Source organism: Balaenoptera physalus (assembly GCF_965194825.1).
Source record: "Balaenoptera physalus genome assembly, chromosome: 19".
NCBI classification, from domain to species: domain Eukaryota; kingdom Metazoa; phylum Chordata; class Mammalia; order Artiodactyla; family Balaenopteridae; genus Balaenoptera; species Balaenoptera physalus.
In genome coordinates this window covers 13,861,907-13,889,501 of record NC_138900.1, presented here as the reverse complement: position 1 = coordinate 13,889,501, position 27,595 = coordinate 13,861,907, and the positions used below count along the sequence as shown (strand labels likewise).

The following is a 27,595-nucleotide window of genomic DNA, read 5'->3' as shown; positions in this document are numbered from 1 at the left end:
TTGCTTCCCCCTCTGGCTTCAGTTTCCTCCCTTGGAAAATGGCACTGAGAGTGATGCTGACCTCACCCGATCATGTGCTTGGCCATGTTAGGTTTTAAAATTTGGGAGCTGAGCTTATATCATCAGGCTTTGGAGCCCAATGTCTGGTGTAAGTCCGGCTTCCCCTGTTTCCTGGCCAGGTGACGCTGGGCATGCCTTTTAAACTCTGAGCCCGTTTCTGTCTGGACTAAATGGCAGTGATGACAGTGTCTCCGTGAGAGCTGCTGGGAGAACAGCTGAGATCGGGCACAGGAGCTGTTGGGTGAGCCCTTGTAGCCCGTCTCTGGGTTCTCGAAGCCCACCTCTGTTTCTTGCACGGCACTTAGCACACCTGAAGTTCTCACGATTGGAAACATCCCACAAGGCCTTTTAGGATCAGAGCTAGGGGCAAACAAGTGCATCGATTACAGACAAAAATCCCCCATCACCTCATGCTTAGCACCGATTTTATTGAGCGAGCTTGTTGGCTGCGCTCAGCTGGGGAAAGGAGAGCTTTCCTTCACAGCATGCCTTGCTCCTGGGGTCCATCTCCAAGTGGGCTCAAGTGTGGAGAAAAGGAGGCTGTCGCCTGACAGGAGGCGAGCTGCCCCTGAGGCAGGGGCAGGAGGTGGGGGTGGAGGGTACAGTTTGGGGGTCAGCGCAGAACTGGCCTCAGAAATTCTGAAAGAAATGGCACCAGTCTGGCCCAGAGGGGACGTGCTGATGGGCGCGGTGCTGGAGGAGGTTGCACGGGCCCCACTGCCGAATCCCAGAGACTCCCCAAAACAACAGGAAGAGTTCCCTTTGAGGCTGCTGTTGGTCCCCTCAAGGACCTCTGCTCCCTGCCAGCAATCACCTTGCCCCCAAAACATGCTGACAAGAGTCCTTGGCCAAGATTGTCAGCAGCTTTCCTCTATTTGAAATCCTGGTTCGGCCTTTGTTTTTTGACTCAGTCTGTCAACTGATATCCACACATGTGAGAAAAAAATTTGCAAGTAAAATACAGGTCTCTGAGTTAACTCTTTGACACTCCCCCTGGGAAGCTGGGGAAGCAAGTGACCAGCCTGGTTGGATCCCTGGTTTCTCGAATAGCGTGGGGGCCACCACACTGAAGCAGCAGCAAGTGGGGTTCACTGGAAACATTCCGGGAACAGGCTACACGGGAACCCCACTGTCCCCGGGCATCCTCTGGCTCCTGGCTGCAAAGCCGACCTTGATTGATGACGGTGTCTGGCAGATGGCAGTCTGTCCCGGAAGGCTGGATCAGGCTGGTTAGCTAGGACAGGCGGATCCTGACCCTCACACTGGAGTGGGTCACGAGGGCACCATAGTGCCCCACCCAGGAACGTGTGTCTCTTCCATACTGCTCAAAAGACACGTAGCGGATGCCCTTGCCAAAGTTGGTAAAGACGTGGGAAACCTGTGCAGGTAAGAAAAGTGAGGGAGTGAGGTTCCATGGACTTCTCTTCCTCCGCAACCTCAACAGATATTCCCCAACACCAAGTAGGTACCTGGCCCTGCTCCAGGCGCTGGGGGTATAGCCGTGAAGAAAGCAGCCAAAAGATCCTATCCTGGAGAAGCTGAGAGTCTAGACTGTGACACTGAAGACAGATGGGGGAAAGCACGGAGGAAACACTGTAGGAGGGTGGGATTGTAAAGCAAGGGCCCCACTGAGATGACAGAGACCTGATGGGGCGGGGGAGCCAAGTGGGGAACTGGAGTATTCCAGACAGAGGAACAGTCAGTGCAAAGGCCCTGAGGTGGCAGTGTGCCTGGAGCAGAGTGAGGGGAGAAGTAAGAGATGGGGTCAGGGAGGTAGCAGGCAGATCGTGTGGGGCCTTTGAGATCGGCCACAGAAGGACTTTGGCTTCTGGCTTTTTTTCTTGGTTCCCCTGACCAGGGATTGAACCGGCGCCCCCTGCAGTGGAAGCGTGGAGTCTTAACCACTGGACTGCCAGGGAAGTCCCTGGCTTCTGGCTTTATAATCTTCTTTAATTTTTTAAATTGAGCTAAAATTCACCTAACATAAAATATACCATTTAAAACTGTACAATTCAGTGGTTTGTGTGTGTGTGTGTGTGTGTGTGTACTCGTAATGTTATGCAATCATCACCACTATCTAATTCTGGAACATTTTCATCACCCCAGGAAAAAAACCTCGAATCCATTAGCTGTCACTTCCAATTCCTCCCTCCCCCTGTCCTCAGACAACCACTAATCTATCTGCTTTCTGTCTCTATGGCTTTGCTTATTCTGGAAATTTCATGTAAATGCAATCATACAATATGTGGCCTTTTGTGTCTGGCCTCTTTCACTTAGCAGTTTCCAAGGCTCACCCATGTTGAAGTGTGAATCTGTACTTCACTCCTTTTTATAGCTGCATTATAGGATATTGGCTTTTGCTCTGAGATGTAGCCACGGGAGGGTTACAAGCAGGTGAGATCCGTGGTCTGACTCACTTTTTAAAAAAAAATAAATTTATTTATTATTTTTGGCTGTGTTGGGTCTTTGTTGCTGCACGCGGACTTTCTCCAGTTGTGGCGAGCGAGGGCTACTCTTTGTTGCAGTGCTCAGGCTTCTCATTGCGGTGGCTTCTCTTGCTGCGGAGCATGGGCTCTAGAGTGCAGGCTCAGTAGTTGTGGCGCACGGGCTTAGTTGCTCCGCGGCATGTGGGATCTTCCCAGACCAGGGCTCAAACCTGTGTCCTCTGCATTGGCAGGCAGATTCTTAACCACTGCGCCACCAGGGAAGCCCCAACTCACTTTTTAATAGGAGCTTTCTGGATGCTGAGTCTGTGTATTGGGTTGGGGGTGGGTGGGAGGAGATCAGGAATGGAAACCAAAAGACCACCTAAAAGGTTACTTTGATAAGTGAGGTATGATGACCATGACAGTTTAGGCTCAGGAGCCAGCCTGGGGTTGAATCAGGCCCTGCACGCTTTAGGGTGACTTTGGGCCAGTCACCTAACCTCCCATGCCTCAGTTTCCCCAACTCTAGAATGGGGATGGAGCAAGGACTTTGGTTCACTGCTGCATTTCTAGCAACTAGAGTATGGCAGGCACACAGTAGGTGCTCAAAAATGGCTGTTGAACAACGAGGCCATTGTGCTAATGAAATGAATTAATGGGTGAGACTCTTGGGCAGGCCTGTAATAAGGGCTCAATGATTGTTAGCTGTTGTTATAGATACCCAGCAGTGCTGAGAGCAGAATTTGAGCAGGGTGAGAGGTAGGTGTGCCTTTGGGTCAGGGAAGGTAGTCTGGACCCACCTGTCGGCAGCCTCTTTCAGTCCACTGAAGGACCGGGTTGGGTGATGCCGAGAACTTGACCACTTCGTTTTCATACATGTCCAGGAGGCGGACCCGGAGCCGGTAGATGCAGCCGCAGTTCTCCCGGGCACCCCACCTGCCAGGTGGCAGTTAGCCTTGATAGCCTCACCACCCGCTCAGGTCTCTGGGTTGGGGAGGGAGACTGAGGTCTGGCCTCCCTGCACTTTGATGAGGTCAGGCCTGGGAACCTAGGGGGAGGAGCCTAGGTGCCCCTGGGGTGGAGCCAGGGCCTGGGGGAAGAGCCTGGGTGCTCCTGGGGGCAGATTCAGGAGGCTTTGGGTCAGGTGTATATGGAGGGGCGTGGGGAGGGTAATGGTGTTCTGGGGAGGAACCACAACCTTGGGGAGGAGCTTGAGGGTGTAGGAATCTGGGGGCTCTGGGCTCACCAAAGCTCTGCCCCTCCCTGGCTCTGCTACTATGAGAGCATCGCTTCCCCTCTGTCAGCCTCACTATGACGGGGGCACAGTAGCAGTGCCAGCCCGTGGGGCTGATGGGGGTGGGGAATGACTCCCTTCTGCAGAACTGCTGCCACCACGGGGGGTTCTCCACTCACCAGTCGGCCACACAGATCTCGATCTGGGAGCTGTCGAGCAGCTCCTGCCACACACCCTCCATCACCAAGTCCACAAGCTGCCTCTTGAAGCACCATCTAGGAAGGGGGGATGATAGGATGGGTGGGGGGGTAGAGAGTCCCATCATTCAAGTCACAGCCCAGAAATCACCTCCTCCCAGAAGCCTCCCCTGACTACCCTGTCTAAAGCAGCCCATCAGGGTTGCTCTACCAGACAAGATGTATGACGGGCTGTGCAACCCCGCTGGCCTCTCAGATCCCCTCCACCCTTCACTCTGCTGTGGGCTCCAGGAGGCTGACTGTATGCAGGCCTGCCCCTAATATCTGTGGGGACTGGGACATGAACACAAATGGAAGCCCACATACTAGACATCTGAGCAGAGAATTCTGGGGTCTCCTCAAGCACCAAGAGGCCCATGGTCTAAGGTTGTGTTGCCTGTATGGAAGGGTCTCCCTTACCCTCTACTTCCTGTTGGGTCAGCCAATGGGAAGCTCCAGCAGCAGACAGAAGGGAGAAGAGAGTGAAATCAGGGTATTTAATTCTCCTGGCTCTCTCCCAAGGGATCATCGTGGGACTGTTGTATTTCTCAACGAAAGGGCCCTCTCCACAGTGCTCTCTCCTCCCAGCCTTCTCTGTCTTCATGTTTCGGTAATTGCTTCCTCCCCTTACCCCTGCCAGGCCTACGGATGGTAATGTCCCTTCCCCCCACTGTTACTAGCCTAGGGTCCTGTAGTATCTCTTGTGTTCTGCCTGCACGTTTGTAAACAGTCCTTCTCCTCTAATTTCAATGTGCCATAATAACAGAAATAGTGATTTATCAGAAGAACTGATAAATGGACCAGAACTGAACAGAGTGCTCAAGGACAGACCTAGGTTTGTATGGGAACTTCATAAATGATAGAGGTGGCACCGCCATTCCATGGGGGAAGGGAAGGATTCTTTAGTAGATGGTGCTGGGAAAGCTGACTCAATATAAGGAGGGGGATAAAAAGAAAACTGGATCCTTACCGAATATCACATTCAAGGTGGATTAAAGATCTAAATGTAAAAGATAAAACTATGAGGTTACTAGAAGAGAGTATAAGAGAACACTGTTAGGATCTAAGGGTAGGGAAGGATTTTTTAAACAAAATTTCAGAAAACAAATTCTAAAGCAAAAAGATGAATTTGATCATATGTAAATACCAAATAACACCATGGACATAGTTAATTCAGATGGTACAGTGGGGGATTTCTGTAATGTCCAGGATGGACAAGGGACTGACATCTAGAATATACAAGAAATTCTTGTATATCAACGAGAATAAGATATCAACCTTAATAGAAAATATGAACAGGCAATTTACAAAAGAGGGAATCCAAAAAGCTAACAAGCACATGAACAGATGTTTAATTATTAGTAAACTGAAACATGCAAATTAAAATAGCAATGAGATATCCCGTCACCCCTAATATACTGGTAACTACTAGAAAGCTAGATGCCATGAGAATGGTTGACTGTGGGGGGAGGGCACAAGGAAAATGGGTATGGGGTATGAGGATAAAGAGAATCAGCCAATCAAACTGTTTTTATGTCTTCATAGCATTTATCACCGTCAGAAGCTCTGAAGTCAGACTACCTGGGTTCGAATCCCAGCTCCACCATTTACTAGATGTTAGTTACCCTCTATGCCTCAGTTTCCTATTAGAAAGTGGAGATAATAATGGTATTTGTGTCATAGGGTTGTTGCCAGGATTAAAAAATTTACATGTAAAGCATCTGGCATAGAGTAAGCCCTCTAAATGTTTATTATGTTGTTGTTTTTATTTTACTGTTTATGCGTTTAATGGCTTCCCCAACCCTACATCTAAAATGCAAATGAAAAAAGAGCAGGTTCCTGATCTTTCTGAATTTTCCTTGTATCTCTGGCATGTAAAACAGTGCCTGGTACCTGGTAGGCCCTCAACAAATATTAGCTGATTGACTGACTGAATAAATGAATGTGGGAAGGAGAGGCTGAAAATGGGTGAGGGTGAGGATGAGGACGGTAGGGTAGGGTCCCCCTCCCTCGCACCAGGGATCAAGGGCCACTCACTCGAAAGAAGTCACGAAGCAGGTCTGGGAAGGAGCGCCCGGCACCAGTATTAGGTTCTTTTCCACAGCCCAGCCATTCCCGCCGTGCTCCACCTCCCAGCCTCTGAAGCCCTCTGTGAGATATAAAAGGGTTGAACACCAGGGATTCGCCCGCCAGCTCGCCCCGCAGAGAGCCCGCCACCACCTAACTTGCTCCGCCCACCAGCTCCTCCCTCCCAGCAGGCTGTATTCGTGGTCCCACCCCACGACGGCGTCACTCAGCCCTGCCCATCCACTCAGCTTCTCCGCAGCCTCTCTCGGCCCCGCCCCCTGTTCTGCCTCCCTTCACTCTCAAACTACTGGGATTCAATTCTGGCCCCGCCCCGGGCTCCTTACACCACCGCTTCCGGGCCCCTCCTACCTTGGCCCCGGCCACTCACTCAGTTCCCCTCCCCACAGCCTCGCAATACCTTGTATTTCTATGCAAGCTCCGCCCCTGCCAGCACCCAATCGGCTTCTCCCAGGCCTCCCCTGGCTCCTCCCCCTTTAACCGCGCCCACCGAATCTACAGTTCAAGCATAGCTTCACGTCTGCCACGGTCCAATCTCCTGCATCCTTCTGCTCTGTCTCGCCCAGCCGTCTTGGCTCGCCATACTGCCCACAGCCCCTGGCTCCTCCCACCCAGTTTCCCAAGAGCCTCGACCACGTCCCCTGGCTCCCGGCCCCGCCCCTGTCTGCTTCATCCTGGCCACGCCCACTCACTCCACGTCGCCTGGGCCTCCAGGCCACACGTCCCTTTGGTCTCTTTTTTCCCGCCCCTGCTGCTAGGCCCTGACCCCCGGCACCCACGCTCTCCGCAGGAGTTGAAGATGAGGTTGCGGCCGAGGGGCGCTCGCAGGCAGTAGCGCGCCAGGGCGCGGAGCGGGAACTCCTCCTCGTCCTCGCTGTTGGGCGGGCAGCGCTGGGCCACCGCGTAGAGTGCGCGGCCCTCCGCGCTGCGGTCGCGGGCCAGCTGCAGCAGCCACACGGTGGGCCCGTCCACCACGTCGCGCCAGGCGCGGCACACTGGGCGGCAGCGCGTCACTAACGCGCGCGGTGGCACGTGGCTCAGCACCTGCACGAGCAGCTCCGGCGGCAGCGCGTCCAAGGCTATGGGCGGGTCCGCGGGCAGCCGCCGCCGCGAAGGCCTGGCGCCCATCTCCGGCCGCCAGAGTCCTGCAGGTCGAGAGGGGTCGGCAGGTCAGGGCAGCCCGGCCTCCCTCCACCTCTCCTTCCAGGACTCAAGTCCCCTGCGAGTTGACCGTGACCTCACCAGGTACACGGCGACCGGGGGACTGCCATAACCAAGAAAATCCAGCATCTATTTCCTGCCACTTGGCTCTGGACGGGGACCGGTTTCTCCCCACCTTTCCCCCTCAAGCAACAAACCCCTGGCCTGATCACGACCCCACCAGGACTGCTAACCACGGCTTCTGTCTCTGGCCGGTGCACTTGTGTCTGGCTAAGCACTTTACATATGACCATATGCACACTGAAGGCCCATGAGAAAAATCCACCGAGGAGGAAACCATTTCCACCCCATCCCCCAACCTGTCCCAACTCTCGGGCCTTTGGAATCCAGGACCTGTCCTTCAGCAAAATCTTATTTCCTCAGTCTCTTCGCTGAAGATTCTTGTCACCTTCTTGCTCTAACCAGAACCCAGCTGTCCTGTGGGCCTTCCAAGTGGGTAAATCTCCTTGCTCCTTGGTGCTGTTTCCAGACCGTTCTCCCTCCATCCTCCCCCAAACGCCGCAGCTATGACTCTCATCATCAGGCTAGATCGTTTGTCACCTTGTCGTCATTATCTGCTGACCCAGATGACTACTCCTCACTTCTCCATGATTTTAGCTCCAGGCTCACTGCCACTCAGGCTGCTCTTATCAACATTCTTGGTGATTTCCATATCCAGGATGACGCTCCTTCCTTCTGCCACGAGGCCTCTCTTGTTCCCTGACCAGCTGTTCTTCCGGCTCCTCCACCCCGTGGTCGCACCTACACCTTGTCTCAGTAACCACAGCCTCTTCAGAGCCTCAGTCTCAGGCTTCTCACTCTCCACGCGTCACCTCCTCTCTTTCCAGCTCTCTCCCTCCAGTGCCCTAGACCTCCACCCCCCACAGTCCTTCCAACCCACTGTGATCTCCCGTCCTTTGTCCCTACCTCTTTTTCACTGCCCCACACCCCCTCAAGTCCTCAGTTCTTCCTTATCCAGCTTAAATTCCTTGGTTAATCATTTAAAACATTCTTTGCATACACCCTTGCCTCCTCTGGCTTCCTCCTACGCATGACCCGGTTAAATCCAGCCCTCCACCTACCTGTGCCTGTACCCACACAGTTTAAAGCCGCTGAAGAACAACACACAACTCCACTGGCTGGTCTCACTTCAAGTTTGTGCACTTGACGCTCAAGCGTACCCACAGTGCTGCCTGGCAACCAGATTACATTTCTCTTATCCTCTTGCTCTTCCTCTCTGTAGATAACTATTTCACACCTTCTCCCCTATCCCCAACACATCACACTTCCTTCCACCTTTTCACTCTCTCTTTGCTTCTTATTTATTTTTTTTGGCCGCGCCGCGCAGCATGGAGGATCTTACTTCCCCTACCAGGGATAGAACCCATGCTCCCTGCAGTGGAAGCACGGAGTCCTAGCCAGTGGACCACCAGGGAATTCCCTCCTTGCTTCTTATTTTGCAGAAAAAATAAAATCGATGGGAAGTGAACGTCCATAGACCCCCACCGCCCCATGTACCACCTCCCTGCCCTGTGCTTTCCCACCGTGACTGCTCCCACCCCAGCTCACCGTCTCACAGTTCTCCGCTCTCTCTGCTGCACCTTCAGCTTCCCCCTCTGCACTGGATCATTCCCGTCAGCTCACACAGAGTCATCTCTTATTTGAAAACAAGTGAAACTCCTCTTGACTCCACCTCCCCTTCCAGCTCTGACCCCATTTCTTTGCTCCTCTTTATAGTAAATCTCCAAAAAGTTGTCACACTCACTGCCTCCATATTTTCTACTGATATTCTCTCTCAAACCTCCTCTAATCAGACTTTGCCCTCCTTCTCTACCCTGAAATGTCAAGGTCACCAATGACCCCGCCCCCTTGGTGCTGAGCCAGTAGTCACTGTTCAATCCTCACCTTGCTTGACCTGTCAACAGCACCTGACACAGTGAGGTGACTCTCTTCTCACTTGGCTCTGGGCTGGCACATCCCTCTGGACCCCTCCCGTCGGCCTGTGGCTCCTAGTCAATCTCCTCAGCTGTTCCTTCCTCCTCCCTCTGATTTCAGTGTCAGGGATCGGTCTTTTTTTTAAAAAATAAATTTATTTATTTTTGACTGCATTGGGTCTTTGTCGCTGCGCATGGGCTTTCTCTAGTTGCGGCAAGCGGGGGCTACTCAGCTACTCTTTGTTGGGGTGCATGGGCTTCTCATTGAGGTGGCTTCTCTTATTGCGGAGCACAGGCTCTAGGTGCGTGGGCTTCAGTAGTTGTGGCACGGGGGCTCAGTAGTTGTGGCGCGTGGATTTAGTTGCTCCGCAGCATGTGGGATCTTCCCAGACTAGGGATCGAACCCGTGTCCCCTGCATTGGCAGGCAGATTCTCAACCACTGTGCCACCAGGGAAGTCCCAGGGCTGAGTCTTTGAACCTCCTGTATTCTCCATGAGTACTCCCTTTGGGATCTCATCCACTCTTATCACCTCTCACCTGGACCATCACTGTCTCCCTGCTCCTTTCCCCAGCTGTCAGGTGTGAACACCTGAGTCAGGTCCTGTCCCTGCCCTGCTCAGAGCCCTTCTGTGGCTCCACCTCACTCAGGGTCAGGGCAAGGTCCTCAATGCAGCCCAGAAGCCCCACACGATCTGTACCCATCACCTCCCTGCCCTCATCTCCCCCTCACTCACTCTGCCCCAGCCACACTGGCCTCCACACCTCAGGACCTTTGCACAGGCTGTTTCCTCCACCTGGAACCAGAGCATGTCTTTGCTCACCTCCACATTCCCTTCAATCTTTGCTCAAATGTCAACTTCTCCATGAGACCGTCCCTGGCCACATTATTTACTATTTCAGGGCCTCATGACCATCACCTACTCCTCCTACCCATTTCCTTACTTTATTCTTCCCTAAAGAAACCCACTTCACAGATGAGCAAACTGAGGCATAGCAAGGTGAAACACCTTTATTTAACAAGAACTCAGTGATTAGCTCAAGACCTAGTGAGAAACTCATTTCATTTCCCCATCAAGGCAGAAGAGCTTAGTGATGAAATGCTCATGCCTGGGTCCAGCCAGCCTGGGTTTGAGTCCCAGCTAAGCCTCTTGCCTCAAGAGCAAATCACTTCATCTTTTTATGCCTCAGTTTCCTCTTCTGAAAACGAGGATGTTAACCTTACCCACTTCATAGGGTTATTGTGAGATGAAACGAATTAATATTTGTAAAGCGCTTAAATAATCGCTGGCGTCTCATAAATAAAAGTGGTATTGATATAATATTAGAGACTAAATTATGTTAGTTGCTATTATTATTACACACTATAAAAAGATGGCGAGCAACCATTTAGCTACAATATTTTCATCTGGTGACATTTACTGAGCCCTTACTAAACCACCCGTGCTGAGCGGTTAAGCTGGATCATCGCACTGAATCCCATCATCGTGTTTTAATGGCCAAAACAATCCTTGGAGGTTGCCCTGGGTTAAAAGGCTTCAATGATCTAATGCTTGTTATATTATCTAATGCCAGTAAGTGCCCCATTCATGTCAGCTGCTACTATTTTGAAATAAACTGATTAAGGTCTTGTTAAGGATTAAGGCCCTATCAAGCCAGTGGTCCGTGGACGTGGCACAAAGCCCAATTCCCCTTCACCTCCACAACAGAGAACTGAAGTTGTGGAGACACGCTTTAGAGACTAGGGTGTGCTTTGCCCCAGGTGGTTATTAGCTGCATTAATAATTAGCTGCAATTTACAAGCGAATCCACCAGCTTGCCCGGTATGGATGTGAAACTCACCAGAGTGTATTTCCCTGGGTCGACTCTCCTTAGGAATGTGCCGATCACTGGCAAACAGGGGATCCCTGGAGCTGGGGGTGGTCCCCTCACATAACAAGGGCAGCCAGACTTCACTGAGGGGCAAGGACCTTCAAGTGATGTACCATACGAGCCCTGGGTATTCAAAATGCTTGTGTGTGATGCTCTCCTGAGGCCCACGAGGTGCCTTGTAGCCAACATGTCCAACACGGCTGAATGCCAACTACTGGCTGGGTCAGAATGGCACGGCACTGCCTGCTGCTAGGGTGTTTGGGAGTGTGTGTGTGTGTGTGTGTGTGTGTGTGTGTGTGTGTGTGTGTGTTTGGTGGGGAGGATATTGTATTGGTTGTCACAGTGACTGGGGCATGCTACTGATATTCGGTTTCCAGGGACCTGTGATGCATGGCAGACATCTTCCCCAGATGGTTATAACAACGTATCCAAACTGACGTGCTCTTTTCCAGGAACTGACCATTCTCCATTAAGGGGTGGCGTCCACAGCCCTCCCCTTGACATGGGCAGGCCTTTGGGACTGCTTCGCCTTTCAGAGCATTGCAGAAGTGACATTGCTAAGGGATTTCAGAGGCTGGGTCAGGAAAGAGGATACAGCCTCTGCCTGACTCTCTGGGGATGCATGCATGGGGAGCTGTGAGTCCAGTGGTGTGCTCCTAAACGTTTAACAACTGGCTCTGTAGGGGAAAAAAAGAAAAGAGTCTGGGTGTGTAGCATTTACTGACTTCTGTGGTGTGAATACACCTTCCATGGCTGACAGCAAGCTACCAACCCGACGTCCCTGGACTTTGGAGTTGGAAAGAGCTGTCCACAATGTGCTCCCAGGATCCGGTGTGAGCCAGCTCCAGCACACCACCGCCTGAGTCACCACGTAAGTCTGGCTGCCCTGAAGTCGTCACATTGGAGATACACAGGGAGACAGACATGCTTGGGAGCCCCAGCTGTTTGGGTGTCCCCAGCCAAGGTGCTACACAGAGGAGTGAATGAGCCCTCAGATGACCCAGTCCCAACCACTGCCTGATGGCACCTGCACAAGAGCCCCTGAGAACTGCTTAGCTGAGCCCAGTCAATCCCCAGAGCCATCAGAATGATAAAGGAATGGTTACTGTTTTAAGTCATTGCATTTTGATTGGTCTGTTATGCAGCACTTGCTAAATGTAACGATGCTCAGTGACCTGTATTTCAGGGGACAGGTACCACTCACAAAGGGTGGCCAAGAGAATTCCAGTCAGCATTAAAAGTTCCATCTGGAATGGATAAAGAAGATGTGGTCCATATATACCATGGAATACTACTCAGCCATGAAAAAGAATGAAATAATGTCATTTGCAGCAACATGGACGGACCTGGAGCTTATCATACGAAGTGAAGCAAATCAGAAAAAGACAAACACCCTATGACATCATTTATATGTGGAACTAAAATATGACACAAATGAACTGATCTGTGAAACAGAAACAGACTCACAGACACAGAGAACAGACTTGTGGTTGGTTGCCAAGAGGGAGGGGGGTAGGGGAGGGATGGACTGAGAGTTTGGGATTAGCAGATGCAAACTATTATAAATATTATAGAATGAATAAAACACAAGGTCCTACTGTATAGCCCAGGGAAGTATATTCAATATCCTGTGATAAACCATAATGGAAAAGAATATAAAAATGAATGTATATATATATATGTATAACTGAGTCACTTTGCTGTACAGCAGAAATTAACACAACATTGTAAATCAACTCTACTTCAATAAGTTAAAAAAAAAGTTCCATCTGGGCAGAGGAACTTTGCCTTTAGAAACATTTAGAAAGGTTTTTTTTTTTTTTTCTTTCATCCTGTTTCTTGATCTGAGGGCTGGTTACATGTGCGTTCGTTTGTAAAAATTCATCAGGCTGTATAGCTTGTGCACTTTCTAGAAAAGGTTTACTAGAAACGATAACAACAATAAAAACAGAGATGGTAGTCCGTGGAAAAGAACCAAAAGATGTCCAAAAAGCTCTCCCCAGTGTTATCAAACAAAAGATAGGATTATTATTATTACTATTATTTTAAAACATGGAATGCTTCACAGATTTGCTTGTCATCCTTGTGCAGGGGCCATGCTAATCTTCTCTCTATTGTTCCAATTTTAGTATATGTGCTGCCAAAGTGAGCACGATAGGATTATTTTTAAATTAAGGACCCCATGAGAGTATTAAGAGGTAGCTTCTCTCTCTCCTCAGTGGTTCCTCCAATCAAGTAGGGTCTTTTTATAGTGATGGAAAATTTTGCACAAAAATACCTCCGTGATTCAGTGGTGATACCACTGCCATGGTTTGGTGGCATATACTTATAATAACCGTTATTTTATGATTATTTTTTATGGCTCTGGGGACTGACTGTGCTCAGCCAAGCAGTTCTCAGCGGCTCTCATGCAGTGGTCCTCAGGCAGGGGCTGGCGCTGGGTCACCTGAAGGCTCATCACGCCTCTGTCGAGCACCGGAAGTGGGGACTCAAACAGCTGGGGGCTCCCCAGCATTTCTCCGTCTCCACGTGGTCTCCCGCTAGCGCATACTTTTCCCTGAGTAGCCACTCTTTTTTTTTTTTAATGCTTTTTGCCACATAAAAGTAAACACTTTATTTTCTTTGTTGTTGTACAAATCACGATGATGGGATTGTCCTTCTCTCTCTCTCTCTTTTTTTTGGCCGCGCGGCGCAGCATGTGGGATCTTAGTTCCCCTACCAGGGAATCAAACCCTGGTACACTTTGGTACTTGAAATATCATGTCGTTAACTTTTGTTTTATGAATTTGGAAGACTGAACAGTTACTGTGAATGGTAATATTTCAGTATCGGTCTAAAAAAATACATGGGTATTGTCCTTGTCTCCCTTTCTTAGGAGTCAGTGTTTATTCACTGTATAATTATTTCAGCTTTGGGAATTTCCTGGCGGTCCAGTGTTAGGACTCGGAGCTCTCACTGCTGAGGGCGTGGGTTCCATTCCTGGTCAGGGAACTAAGATCCCACAAGCTGTGCAGCGTGGCAAAAAAAAAAAAAAAAAAAAATCAGCTTTTCTGGATGCTTGAATTAGCTTTTCTGTCTCGTTGAATTTTTTCAGAATACAATCATGGGGGTAGAAAAGACCCAACTGTCAAAGATTCAGTGTCCGGGCTTCCCTGGTAGTACAGTGGTTAAGAATCCACCTGTCAGCGTAGGGGACACAGGTTTGAGCCCTGGTCCAGGAAGATCCCACATGGCTCGGATGCCACAACTACTGAGGCTGCGCTCTAGAGCCCATGAGCCACAACTACCGAGCCCGCGTACCGCAACTACTGAAGCCCGCGCGCCTAGAGGCCATGCTCTGCAATAAGAGAAGCCACCGCAATGAGAAGCCCGCGCACCGCAACGAAGAGTAGCCCCCATTAGCCGCAACTAGAGAAAGCCCACGCGCAGCAACGAAGACCCAACGCAGCCAAAAATAAAATAAATTAATTAAAATAAAAAAAGATTCAGTGTCTGTAAAGCCTATTAGGACCCTCTGCCGAGGGCAGGGAGCAACTGAAGGTTTCCTGGGCTGCTGCTCCCAGCAGGATAGCTGATGGTCAGGAGCTCCCACTATGGAGGCAGACGATCAACGTTCAAACCCTGGTTCTGCCTCTTCTTGGGCAGGCCATCACTTAGGCATGTTGCTGGCCTCTGAGCCTCAGTTTTCTTGTCTGTAACATGGGGATAACTATTGTTCTACCTCAAAGGATGGATGTGAGCAGTGAAAGACAAATATCCCTAAGCCATGCCTGGGACTCAAGGAATAAGACTCAATGGTCATAAAAGAGCTATAGGCTTTCGCTCTTTGGATGAGGATTTGATAATCTGAAAGAATTAGGAACCTAGTGAGATGCCCTCTGTGGATCCCCCTTGGGGAGAAGGGAAATGGGAGAGGGGGGTGGGCACACATCTACCTCATCACCCTTTCAAAACTCTGCCAACTACCCAGGGCACCCATGTTGAACTTGAACTCCTCAGGGAGAATGCATGAGCAAACCACCAAGCCAAAGCCAGAAACTACTTCCAATAACACCCCATGGAGAGATATGCACCTGCATAAGCTGGGGAATCTTGGTGGTGGGATTCGTGGTGCATTTCTGCTGTGTGTGTACACGTACATGTTCCATTTCTATTTGCACACAGGGAGCCCTGTTTCCCAGAATGGGTACCTTTTTAAAAAAATTACCTTCATGGATGTATAAATTACATCCAATAAGATGCACATACTTCAAGTGCACAATTTGTGTTCTAACAACTGTGTACAACTGTACAACCATGCCCACAGCCAAGATGTGGGATATTTCTTTCACTCTAAAAGGTTTACCCCTTCCCAGTTAAGCCCCACCTTCATCCCCGCCACTAATCTGCTTTATGTCACTATAAATTAGAGTTTTCTCTTCTAGAATTTCATATAAATGGAATCATATGGTGTGCCAGTTATTAATTTACTTCCTCACAGTTCCAAGTTGAGAAACTGGAATCTGGGCGTGTAAATCTTTTCCCTTTGCCGGCTGACATGTTAAGTTTTTCCAGTAGAGGGAGCCAGAGAGGCACTGCAGGAGGAAGTGCTGTGTTCGTTTCTGCTGTACAGCAAAGTGAATCAGCCATATGCATACATATATCTCCGTATCCCCTCCCTCTTGAGCCTCCCTCCCACCCTCCCTATCCCACCCCTCTAGGCGGTCGCAAAGCACCAGACTGATCTCCCTGTGCTATGCGGCTGCTTCCCACTAGCTGTCTATTTTACATTGGTAGTGTATATATGTCCATGCCACTCTCTCACTTGCCCCAGCTTCCCCCTCCCCCCACCCCGTGTCCTCAAGTCCATTCTCTATGTCTGCGTATTTATTCCTGCCCTGCCACTAGGTTCATCAGTACCATTTTTTTTTTTTTTTTTAGATTCCATATATATGTGTTATTTTCAGTGAGGTGGATGGACCTAGAGTCTGTCGTACAGAGGAAGGGGTTTTGCTTCCCACTTCCAGACTGCCGGGACAGGCGGCTTCTCCTGCCCCGTTCCCAAGCGTACACGCATGCTTCTCCGGTGTCCGGCAGTCAGCAGTATCCCTCAGCCAGCACCCTCCCCTGGCACCCACCTCAGCTGGTTTCCTAGCTGAGTGCCTCTGGTGAGATACTTCCTTGGGAACTGCTTTCCCTAGCATCCTAGAGGACTGACTTCTGGCAAGTTCCAGAGGGTGGATTTCCAGCAAGCTCTACAGGTGCAGCACCAAAGGGATTCTTTTGCCCTTTAGTGGGTCATCTCCAAGTGTTCTCCAAAAACACCAGGGATTCTGCGGCTGCCACGGATAGCCTGGGACTGGCATCCTTCTCAAGCTGTCTGTCTTAGATCTTAGGGGTAGTGGCTGCTCCTTGTATTTGCTATTTCTATATTCTTTAGCATTCTCTTATTTCTTAGCAGCTAATCCCTCTAACTTGAATCCTCTGCTATAATTAATAATTCTGTATATTAAACATTCTCCCTTCAAATTCCTGTGTGGTTCCAGTCTCCTGATTGGACCCTGACTGATAACTATAGAATGTGCCCCTGTGTCTTCTTTCCTTCCACATAACATTCTGTGATTCAGCCACATCGTTGCATGTATCAATCAGTAGTTCACTCCTTTTTATCGCCGAGTAGTATTCCATTGAACAGATTAAACCACGATCTGTTTACCCACCCACCATGATGGACATTTGGGTTGTTTCCAGCTTGAGGCTATTATGAATAAAGCTTCTATGGGGCTTCCCTGGTGGCACAGTGGTTGAGAATCTGCCTGCCAATGCAGGGCACACGGGTTCGAGCCCTGGTCTGGGAAGATCCCACATGCCACGGAGCAACTAGGCCCGAGAACCACAACTACTGAGCCTGCGCATCTGGAGCCTGCGCTCCACAACAAGAGAGGCCGCGATAGTGAGAGGCCCGCGCACCGCGATGAAGAGTGGCCCCCGCTCGCCGCAACTAGAGAAAGCCCTCGCACAGAAACGAAGACCCAACACAGCCAAAAATAAATAAATAAATAAATAAATTTAAAAAAAAAAAAAAAAAAGCTTCTATGAACATTCACATACAAGTGTTTGTGTGGACATATGTTTTCATTTCTCATGAGTAACTATGTAGGAGTGGAATTCTTGGATCACATGGTAAGTATGTATCTCACTTTACAAGAACATGCCCAATCATTTTTTCAGCATGATTGTGCCATTTGTGATCCCATCAACCATGCATGAGAGTTGCAGTTGTCAGTACCTTGTATTGTGAATCTTTTCAATTTTAGACAGAATGGCTTCCTTTTCATGCCCCGGGGAGATTTTCCTCTACCTGACATCCTCCTTTATTAATTTTTTTTTTTTTTTGGCCTCACCTTGCGGCTTGTGGGATCGTAGTTCCCCGACCAGGGACTGAACCCGCGCCCTCAGGAGTGGAAGTGCGCAGTCCTAACCCCTGGACTGCCAGGGAATTACCCTCTCCCTTATTAATTTTAACTCTTTACTCTTGAACTGTGGTGCCAGTGTTGTTTCTAACCTGAGACAAATGGTTACAGAAAAATCGTCAATAAAACAAGATCGAAAATTCTTTGCTCTTTAGAATTATTTGCATGTACAAAGATTTGGTGTGTCTTCTCGTTCAAGAAGGCAGACTGAGCTATTGATAATCAGAGCCTCTACTGGCCTGTAAGAGCTTTTAGGTAGATTTTTAAAAAACGGTACCCTTTCTGGGTGAATGCAAGCCTGGGGTAGCAGGGCCTGGTGATCAGAGCAAGGGCTAGATTCAAGCCCCCGGCTGGCCTCATAATAATAATAGCTGGTTCTGTGCTAGATGCTCTCAAAACAGAATCCCAGGAATCCCAAGTTCAAATGCCTACAAGAGACAGGCAGTATCCAAAGTGAGACCAACTTGGTGGAAGCAAACCGGAGAGAAGAGCCCAGCCTGGAGGCTGTGGCAGTGCTCACTCTGGCTGATTTACTGCCCAGTAGGAAGGTGGGTCCAGTTTGGCTACATTTTCCAGTTTGTCAAGTGATCGGAAATCCCTGTTTTTATGTGAAATCACCCAATTTTTAAATGTTAGCAGTGCATTTAAAGAAAAAAAAAATAAAGGACAGTGTGGGCCAGGTGAGACAGATCTGCAGACCCAGGAACTGATTGGGGGTAGCCTTTTGTGGCTTCTGTATTATCCCAGTTGATCTTCACACCATGAGGAAACTGAGGCCCAGAGAGGTGAAATGATGCACAAAAGGTCACACAGCAGTCAGAAGTGGAGTGGCGATGGGAATCTGGGTAGTCTGGTTTCCCTCTCAAAGGGCATCCTCCCTACGTACAGCAAAGAAATTAAAAAGCAAAGTGAACAGGAGGGGGACCATCACTAAGAAAGAAATGTCGATAAATTTCTGCAAGACAGAAAGCAGAAAGAAGTGTAGGGGCTAGGACAGAACTCAAGGTGGGGACAATGGAGCCTCAAGGACCCCCAGAGGCTCTGGACCCAGAGTCGAGGATCCAGAGGGGCCCAGGCTGTGGTAGAAGTGCAGGTCAGGAGTCGAGAGGGCAGAGTGAGGACAGAGGTTAGTCCATCTTTGAAAACCTGTGCCTATTGGCTCCCTGTTCCTTCACCTTCCTCCCCCATGCTTTGCCACACAGATCTCAAGCTGCCCAACATTCACATACAGGAAAAACAAAACAGTACTGGATGACTGTTCTTTGAAAAAATTGCATGAAGCATCCAGGAAGTGCCCAGGGTGCTGGTGTTCCTGAGGATAGCCTTCCCCACTCTGGCATCTGGGAGTGAGCTCCCAGCAGCTTGGTTTCCCCCAAGTTATCACTGACAAGTGCTGCCTCCAAACACAGGGTTCTCAGTCATACCTTCAGCTGGACAAAGAGGCCAGTGGGAAAGCAGGACCATATTTACGAAAGCCCCAAATTTCATACCAGTTACTTAAATAAGTCACCCAGCCCCTTGTTCGTTTGAAAATGTGATTGGACAAGCAGGGATCACCAGATGCTTAAAGAAAACCAGCAGCCTGAAAAAGAACCAGTAAGATAAATATGCAGGGCTTCCCTGGTGGCGCAGTGGTTAAGAATCCGCCTGCCAATGCAGCGGACAAGGGTTGAAGCCCTGGCTCCTGAAGATCCCACATGCCGCGGAGCAACTAAGCCCGTGCGCCACAACTACTGAGCCTGCAAGCCACAACTATTGAGCCCGTGTGCCACAACTACTGAAGCTCGCGTGCCTAGAGCCCGTGCTCCACAACAAGAGAAGCCACTGCAATGAGAAGCCCGCACACCACAATGAAGAGTAGCCCCGCTCACCGCAACTAGAGAAAGCCGCGCACAGCAACAAAGACCCAGTGCAGGCAAAAATAAATAATAAATAAATAAATTAATTAAAAAAAAAAAAAAAGATAAGCATGCAGAGCAAAAGTGAACTGACCCCAGAGGTAACAGAGACAGTTCAGAGGGTCAAAAGAATGTAAAGGAAAAGAAAAACCCTAATTAGTACACTCAGGGCCGGCTTCAGGCTTCATGGGTGTGTGACCTGTGGAGTTGTACTTAGAAGGGCTCCATGCTTGTTTAATGGTCTGCTACTGCCAACCTGAAATTCTTAATCGTTTTTGAACAAGGGGCCCACATTTTCATTTTGTACTGGGCCCTGCAAATTATGTAGCTGGTCCTGAGTACACATAGATTTGAGAAGAAATTCAAAGCAAAACAAGAACAGGATACTAAAAAAGGAAGAATGTCTTTAAAAAGAAAAAAAAACGGAAGACTGTTTTCAAGAAGAAAAAAAAAATTCCAAGAAATAGATGGGATGAGTTAAAAACAGGAAAATCCTTCTCTCAAAAGAGAAAAAGTAAAGCTATTAAAAAAAACTTCAGGAAAAACAAAAAACCGTTTAAGAAAGTCATGGCACAAATATGATATACACTAAACCATATCCATGTTATATCCATTTGATAAAGTACAAGAAAAAGGAATCCATTTGACCTGGAGTCTAAGGGCATTCTCCTTATACTAGCTCTGTTGATTGGTTTTCATGGGAAAAATATTGTTTTTGTTTTTTTAAGATATAATTAATATTGTGTAAATTTAAGATGTACAGCCTGTTTTTTTTTTTTTTTTGGCCGCAGCACATGGCCTGTGGGATCTTAGTTCCCTGACCAGGGATTGAACCTGGACCCCCGGCAGTGGAAGCAAGGAGTCCTAACCACTGGACAGCCAGGGAATTCTCCAGCCTGTTGATTTGATACATTTATATACTGCAATATGATTACCACTGTAGCATTAGCAACGCCTTTATCACTTCACATAATTACTTCCTTTTTTGGTGAGAACATTTAAGATCTGGTCTCTTAACATAAAGATTGTCTTTTCAAAAAAGGACAATCCTTTGGATTGTGTTAGGAAATCTACATGCAAAAAGATGAATTTAGGCCTTTACCTCACACCATACACAAACATCAACTCAAAATGAATGAGACCTAAATGTAAGAGTTAAAACTATAACATTTTTAGAAGAAGACAGGAGAAAAATCTCATGATCTTGGGTTAGGCAAAGATTTCTTAGATACAATACCAAAAGTATGATTCATAAAAGAAAAAATGGATTAATTAAACATCATCAAAATTTTAAACTTCTGTACTTCAAAAGACACCATTAAGAAACTGAAAAGACAAGCTACAGATTAGCAGAAAATATTTGCATACCATATATTTGATAAAGGACTTGCATCTAGAATATATAAAGAACACTTAAAATTCAATAATAAGACAATCCAATTTAAAAATTGATGAAAGATTTGAATAGACATTTCACTGAAGAAGAAATACAAATGACTAATAAGCACATGAAAAGATGCTCAACATCATTAGTCATTAAGGAAATGCAATTTGAAATCACAATGTGATGCCACTTCATGCCCACTAGAATGGCTATTGTCCAAAAGATTGGCAAGGACAGGGAGAAACTGGAACCCTCACACACTGCTGGTGGGAATGTAAAATGGTACAGCCTCTTTGGAAAACAGTTTCTCTAAAAGTTGAACATTAAAAAAAAAAGTTAAACATAAACTTACCATGAAACCCAGCAATTCTACTATTAGGCTATCTACCCAAGAGAAGTGAAAACATACGTCCATGCAAAGACTTGATTGCAAAAGTGCATAGCAGCATTATATCTTTGGAAACAATCCAAGTGTCCATCAACTGGTGAATGGATAAACAAAATGTGGTATAGTCATACAGTGGAATACTGTTCAACAATAAAAGGAATGAAGTACTGGTACATGCTACAATATGAGAATGAACCCCCAAACAGTATGCTAAGTGAAAGCTCCAGACACAAAAGACCACATATTGTATGATGGATTCATATGAAATGTCCGGAAAAGACATACAGAAAGATTAGTAGTTGCCTGGGACTGGACATGGGAACAGGAAGTGGTCACAAATAGGCACAAGGGATATTTTGGAGGTGATAGAAATGCTCTAAAACTGTGGTGATGGCTGCAAAACTCTGTAAATTCTCTAAATCACTGAATTGCACACTTAAAAGGGCTGAATTTTATGGTATGTAAATTGCACCTCAATAAAGCTGTCCAAAAAAACCCAAACCCGGCAAACTTTACAGTTAAAGCATGTAAGACTTAAATAGGGTAACAGAACAGACTGTAGAAGTAATCAACCTTGACAGTGTGAAAGCAAGTGTACAACTGACAAAAGATGGGAAAGGAAAAGGTGGGAGGAGGGGAAGCCAAGACGCTTCTCTCACTCACTTAGTATCATGGGAATCAAAAGTTGCCAGAATAAGAAATACAAGTGAAGCATAAAATTTAAGGTTACAAAGGTAAATAAGAAATGATCTTTTAAAAAGTACAATTATTAAAAATTAGTGGAGCAAATACACAGTGAGCTAAACACCATCTTTCACAGCAGACAGTAATAGACGACACTGAATTTCCCTATTTCTCTGTCATTTTCAACTGTCATCACCCTCTCAGTTATTCAGCTGTCTTCTGGGCCACAGCATGGGTGAAATGGGAGGCAAAGTTACTTCTGATTCTGGTATATTCTAGTTTAAATGTCATAAACATCATGCGTATTAAAATCAACCAACCAACCAGCCAACTAGTGCAATGTCACCATAATTTACTTAAAATGCCACCAGTGAGAACTCCCATACACACCTGACGAGAGTAAAAATTGGTGGAACCACTTTGGAAACAAGTTGGGAATTCTTTAATTAATTAATTTATTTATTTATTATGTGGCCGCACCACAGGGCATGTGGGATCTTAGTTCCCCATCAGGGATTGAACCTGCCCCGCCTGCAGTGGAAGGGCAGAGTCTTAATCACTGTACCGCCAGGGAATTTGTTGCGGAGCACGGGCTCTAGGCGCGCGGGCTTCAGTAGTTGCAGCACGTGGACTCAGTAGTTGTGGCTCGCCGGCTGTAGAGCACAGGCTCAGTAGTTGTGGTGCACGGGCTTAGTTGCTCCGCGGCATGTGGGATCTTCCCGGACCAGGGCTCGAACCTGTGTCCCCTGCATTGGCAGGCAGATTCTTAACCACTGCGCCACCAGGGAAGTCCCAAGGCATTTTTTACTGAAGTCAGAAATGTGCCTTCTCCATGACCCAGCAATTCGACCCCAGAGCCAGGAAACACATACTAGGATATTCACAACAGCACTGCCCCTAACAGCTCCAGCCTGGAAATGACCCAGGTGCCCATCCGCTGTAGGGTGTATAAACAAATTAAGGCCGTCACAGAATGGGATACTAAGTAGCAATAAAAAAGAGTTAACGACAAGTAAACACAACAACACAAATGGACCTCAAAAGCATAATTTTGGGTGAAGTTGCCAGACACGACAAGTCACCCAGAGCGCGAGTTCCAGGACAACCAGACAGCTGGGTGGCCTGGGGCAGTCCTGTCTACACCTAGTGTCCCAGGGTAATTAGGGTCATTGTTAATAGTGACCCTTATCACTTCCAAAATTCCCTGGTTTAGATGATAAATTATATATTCACACCAGTGGTTCTACTCTTAGAAAGTCTACAAACAAGCTAGACTAATCAATACTACTTATGGATGTACACACATATTAAAAGGTACTAATATCATATTAAAAAAAACAAGCAGGGAGACAAGCATTATAAAAGTCAGGGCGCTGGTTCCCTCTGTGGAGATAGAGAGGGCTACTAACCAGAGAAGCATCTGGGGGCTGGTAATGTTCTCCTTGTTGACCTGGGTGCTGGTTATATACTTTATAGTTATTTGTTAAACTGTACATGTATATTTTATGTACTTTTCTGTATGAGTGTTATATTTCGCAATTTAACAATTATTAGTGCTATCAGTGAACACCATGATTATTTAAGTCAAAGAAGGAAACAGTCACACTGCATCTTAGTGCAAATAATAGTTCACATTTGTCGATGCTTTCTTTGTGTAAGGCATCCTGAGAAATTCTTTACGTGCATCATCTCATTCCCTGGGGGCAGCCCTGACATTTCTGGGGCATCACAGGGCTAGCCGGGGACATTGGTTTTGGGAACTGCTGGTGACAGCCTGCAGAGGAGGTGGCACTGGGGAGAGGTGAAATGTTGCCAGTTACACATTCAGTCAGCCCTGGGTTAGCCCCAGCCCTAATTCAAACTTCTTCGTGAATTTGGGCATATGGCTTTCCCTCTCTAAGCGTAGATTTCCCCTCTGGAAAATGGGAAATGTGCAGGTCCACATCTCCTGTCCACAATCCCTAAATCCAAAAGCTCTGCAAACCAAGTCTTTCACAGACCCATCTGGTGGCAGAGCTGCCTGGAACTGATGGAAGGTTTTATTTATGATATGAACTTGCATTTCACTGAAGCAATATCAGTGTGTTTGATTACTCTCCAGCCCCACTAGGAATCTTATGTAATGTACAGGATGGCTCCTTATGGCTTGCCTCATATTCACTTCCCAAATGCATTGGGCCTCAAAAGTTTTGGCTAAGACACTGTGGACTTGTAGTAACTCTCACTTCCCATGGTGACGGGGAAATTCAGTGAGATCAAGGCCTGGCCCTCGACAAGTGTTAGCTGCCATTGTGAACGTCGTGACTATGATTAGCACTTAAGTCCATCTTATGTCAGAATCACGCAGCCATTGAAACCATGACTGGAGGAATGTGGGCTAAGGGGATCCGTGCTTAGGGAGTAACGAAACACAGCAGGACATGAAACTGCACCAATGGCAAGGTCAGAGCCATTCAGTGAATTTTAAAAAGGTAAAAGAAAATGCCAAGGTTGGGACTTCCCTGGTGGCGCAGTGGTTAAGAATCCACCTGCCAATGCAGGGGACACGGGTTCGAGCCCTGGTCTGGGAAGATCCCACATGCCGCGGAGCAAATAAGCCCATGCACCACAACTACTGAGCCTGAGCTCTAGAGCCCGCGAGCCACAACTACCGAAGCCCACGCGCCTAGAGCCCGAGCTCTGAAACAAGAGAAGCCACGGCAATGAGAAGCCCGCACACCGCAACAAAGAGTAGCGCCCGCTCGCCACAACTAGAGAAAGCCCGTGTGCAGCAGTGAAGACCCAACGCAGCCAAAAATAAATAAATTAAATTAAAAAAAAGAGAAAAGAAAGAAAATGTATCTCCAGAAAAAAAAAGGAGTAGAAGGAAGGGCCCAAGAGCAGTGATGATGTTATGAGTAGTTATTCCCAGGTGAGCAGACCATGGTAGTTAAGAAAAATCCTTCACAAAATACTAACAGCTACTGTTAACTGCACACTAACTGCTCTAGGCATGTGGAAAGTGCTTTACAAGATCTCACAGAAGGCTCAACAACAACCCCATGAGGCAGGCGCTATTTTTCAGCTGGGGAAACTGAGGCTTGGAGGAGGGAAGCAACCGACCCAAGGTCGCCTGACAAGCAAGGTGGCATGTTGGGGATTTGAACCTTGGGGTGGAGGACTCCAGGGTTTGTGCCACTGTGCACGTCTTCATCTCTGAGTTTCTAAACTGTCTTACTTTATTTACGTCAAATTTTACCATAAAAATGTCACCATACAGAAAAGTTGAATAGTTAAAACGAATATCTCAATGTGTTCCATATTTTGCCATATTGGCTTTCTCTCCCTCCCTCTCTTTTGATGAACTGTTTTTTTTTTTTTTCTTTTTTGATGGTCTTGAACCACGTGGCATTTTATTTGAATTGCATTTTACATTTTCTATCTTGGTATGCTGTGACTCCAGAGGACTAGCTACTGTTGCCAAGGCAAGATGACTGTGGGTAGCTGCAGGGATCCACAGGGGTTTTTGTTTGTTTTTAAAATTTTTTTTTATTTTTTAAATTATTTTTTATTGGAGTATAGTTGATTTACAATGTCTCTTTTGATGAACTATTAAACATGCATCTTCTAAGAAAGAATAAGGACCCTCTATAAGTCTATACTAACACTTAACCCACTAAGAGAAATCCATTCTACCGTCTAATCTTCACTCCATGAACACTTTTTCCCGTTGTCCCAAGGTCTTCTGGAGCTGTATCTTCCTAACAAAGATGGGGCTCACACACTGCTGGGGGTGCGCATGTCTCTCTAATATCTTTTAATCTAAAACACTGCCCCTGCCTTTTCCATTTTTCTTAAAGGGATTATATTTCTTTTATCAAAGGAAAAAAATAAGGCAAACTCTTTTCTATTTGATTTGTGAACCATATGCATAACTTGATTGAAAAATTAGCATTTAAATACATATAAAAACTTTATTAAAAATATTTTAGGGACTTCCCTGGTGGCACAGTGGTTAAGACTCCGTGCTCCCAATGCAGGGGGCCGGGTTCGATCCCTGGTCAGGGAACTAGATCCCACATGCATGCCTCAACTAAGAGTTCGCATGCCACAACTAAGGAGCTCGCAAGCCGCAACTAAGACCCAGTGCAACCAAACAAATAAATTAAAAATATATATATATTTTAAAGTAGATTCCTCAGCCAGGCCATACAAAAATGGGAGTCAACAGATTATATACATATATATATATATATATATATAACAAATATATATATAGTTATATATAGATATATTTAATGGAACAAGAAAACAAAAGTTTACAAAAATTATTTCATGTTACAAAAGTGCCAATAGAGAAACTAAAAGGAATGTCATGATTATATAGGAAGGAGGGAAACCCTGGAGATGATGAAAGCTGTCTCCATCTATTTTTAGCAAAGGATTAACAGACATTGTCTCAAAGTTGATAAACTAAGAAATAACAATGGAAGAATTTGCTTTAAAAATTTGGAAGTAACTACCAGAGTAATAAAAAGCAGAGAAAGGTTTAAAACCATGCACCACGGATCACAAGTTACTTTTGCCATTTCTGAAAAGTAATTTAATTACACAGTTTTAAAATTGGCTGCGGGGGAGGGTGCGCTGTTTAAACGATTTATATTTCATGCAAAGCTTTGTCCTATTTGTCTTTTGTTCTTGTGTTACTGGGACATTTAAAAAGTTGTTATTATTTATTTTAAAAGTAGGTTGATAATATTGTAAATTTGAATATTGGTAATATTCAAAATAGGGGGTAAACAGCTGCTGTCTAAAGTTGAAGGAGCAAGATACGGAGCGTTAACAAATATTACTGAACACTGCAAAAGTTAACTTAGAACAAAATTGAAATTGGGTGGAGCGGCCGCAGCTAAAAACATACTGTGCCCAAGTTGCTAAATCGAGAAACGGCGCTCTAAGATCTTCTGATTCACAGATTTTTCTGCCAGTCAGAGGAAACAAAAACCAGAATTGGTAAAAAGTGGTCTGGCCTTTCACCAGCTGCAGTGAACACGTGTTGGTCGGGTACGTTTTGGAGGGGGATTTATTTAATGGTGGCCTCCGCGGGCCAGCAGCCGAGCGGAGAGGCGAGGGCTTTAGAGGGCTGCTTTTTGCAAAGCCCTTTCCGAACGATCTGGGTCTTTCAAACGTGCGATTGTGTAACTCTGGACTTAAAGGGGCAGAAGCTGGCTGAGGCAGACCCGGAAGGGGCACTAGGGCGCAGGACCCTTGGGACACGCCCCTCCGGGCAGGGCCTGGGGCGGAAATCCTTCCCGGGGCGCCTCAGCCGCGAGTGGGGACGGGACACCGGTCCCGACCTGGGTCCCTACCTGTCCCGGCGCTCACCTGGCGGCCTGCTCGGAGGCGGCGGCGGGCTAGGATCCCCTTCCCCACCCTGCTCTGAGAGGCAGTCGGGGGGCTCCCCGGGAACGGCCCCGCCCAGGGAGCCCCGGGACCCGCGCTCTGGGCAGTCGGTCCTCTCCGTGGCGGACGGCTGTGAGATCCCGCGGGCGGGCGGCTGCGCGAAGCCGGAGCGAGGGAGGGGCGGGGTCTGGGAGGCTGTAGGCGCCGGGAGGAGGGCCCAGCTGCCGCAAGGCTGGCGGGAGGGGACCCAGCCCCCGCCCTCGCGCATCTCAGGGCCCGCTCCTCGGAGAGTCTACATTTTCTCCACGTGGTTACCTGCTGCCCAGGCGCCCCGCGATCTGAAACCCGGGTTCCCCGGCGCT

The 27,595-nt window shown here is 47.6% G+C and overlaps 1 protein-coding gene across 22 annotated transcripts; it reads right to left on the bottom strand.

Moving 5' to 3' along the window:
- Nucleotides 1–468: 468 nt before the first annotated feature.
- On the bottom strand, nt 469–27,401 carry FBXO17 (F-box protein 17). Of its 22 annotated transcripts, XM_082438088.1 has the most exons (10): nt 27,216–27,356; nt 9,147–9,310; nt 8,324–8,434; nt 6,734–7,186; nt 5,994–6,105; nt 4,927–4,986; nt 4,377–4,409; nt 3,900–3,995; nt 3,287–3,422; nt 469–1,438 (listed from the first exon to the last, which is right to left on the bottom strand). In XM_082438088.1, the coding sequence occupies exons 4-10, from the start codon at nt 7,167–7,169 to the stop codon at nt 1,295–1,297; spliced, it is 1,017 nt and encodes a 338-aa protein (XP_082294214.1). In that variant the 5' UTR covers nt 7,170–7,186; nt 8,324–8,434; nt 9,147–9,310; nt 27,216–27,356; the 3' UTR covers nt 469–1,294. The 22 variants fall into 22 exon arrangements, with proteins under 22 accessions (XP_082294214.1, XP_082294208.1, XP_082294215.1 ...); XM_082438082.1 differs by lacking the exon at nt 8,324–8,434; XM_082438089.1 differs by lacking the exon at nt 8,324–8,434 and having other exon boundaries at nt 27,200–27,220.
- Nucleotides 27,402–27,595: the final 194 nt, after the last annotated feature.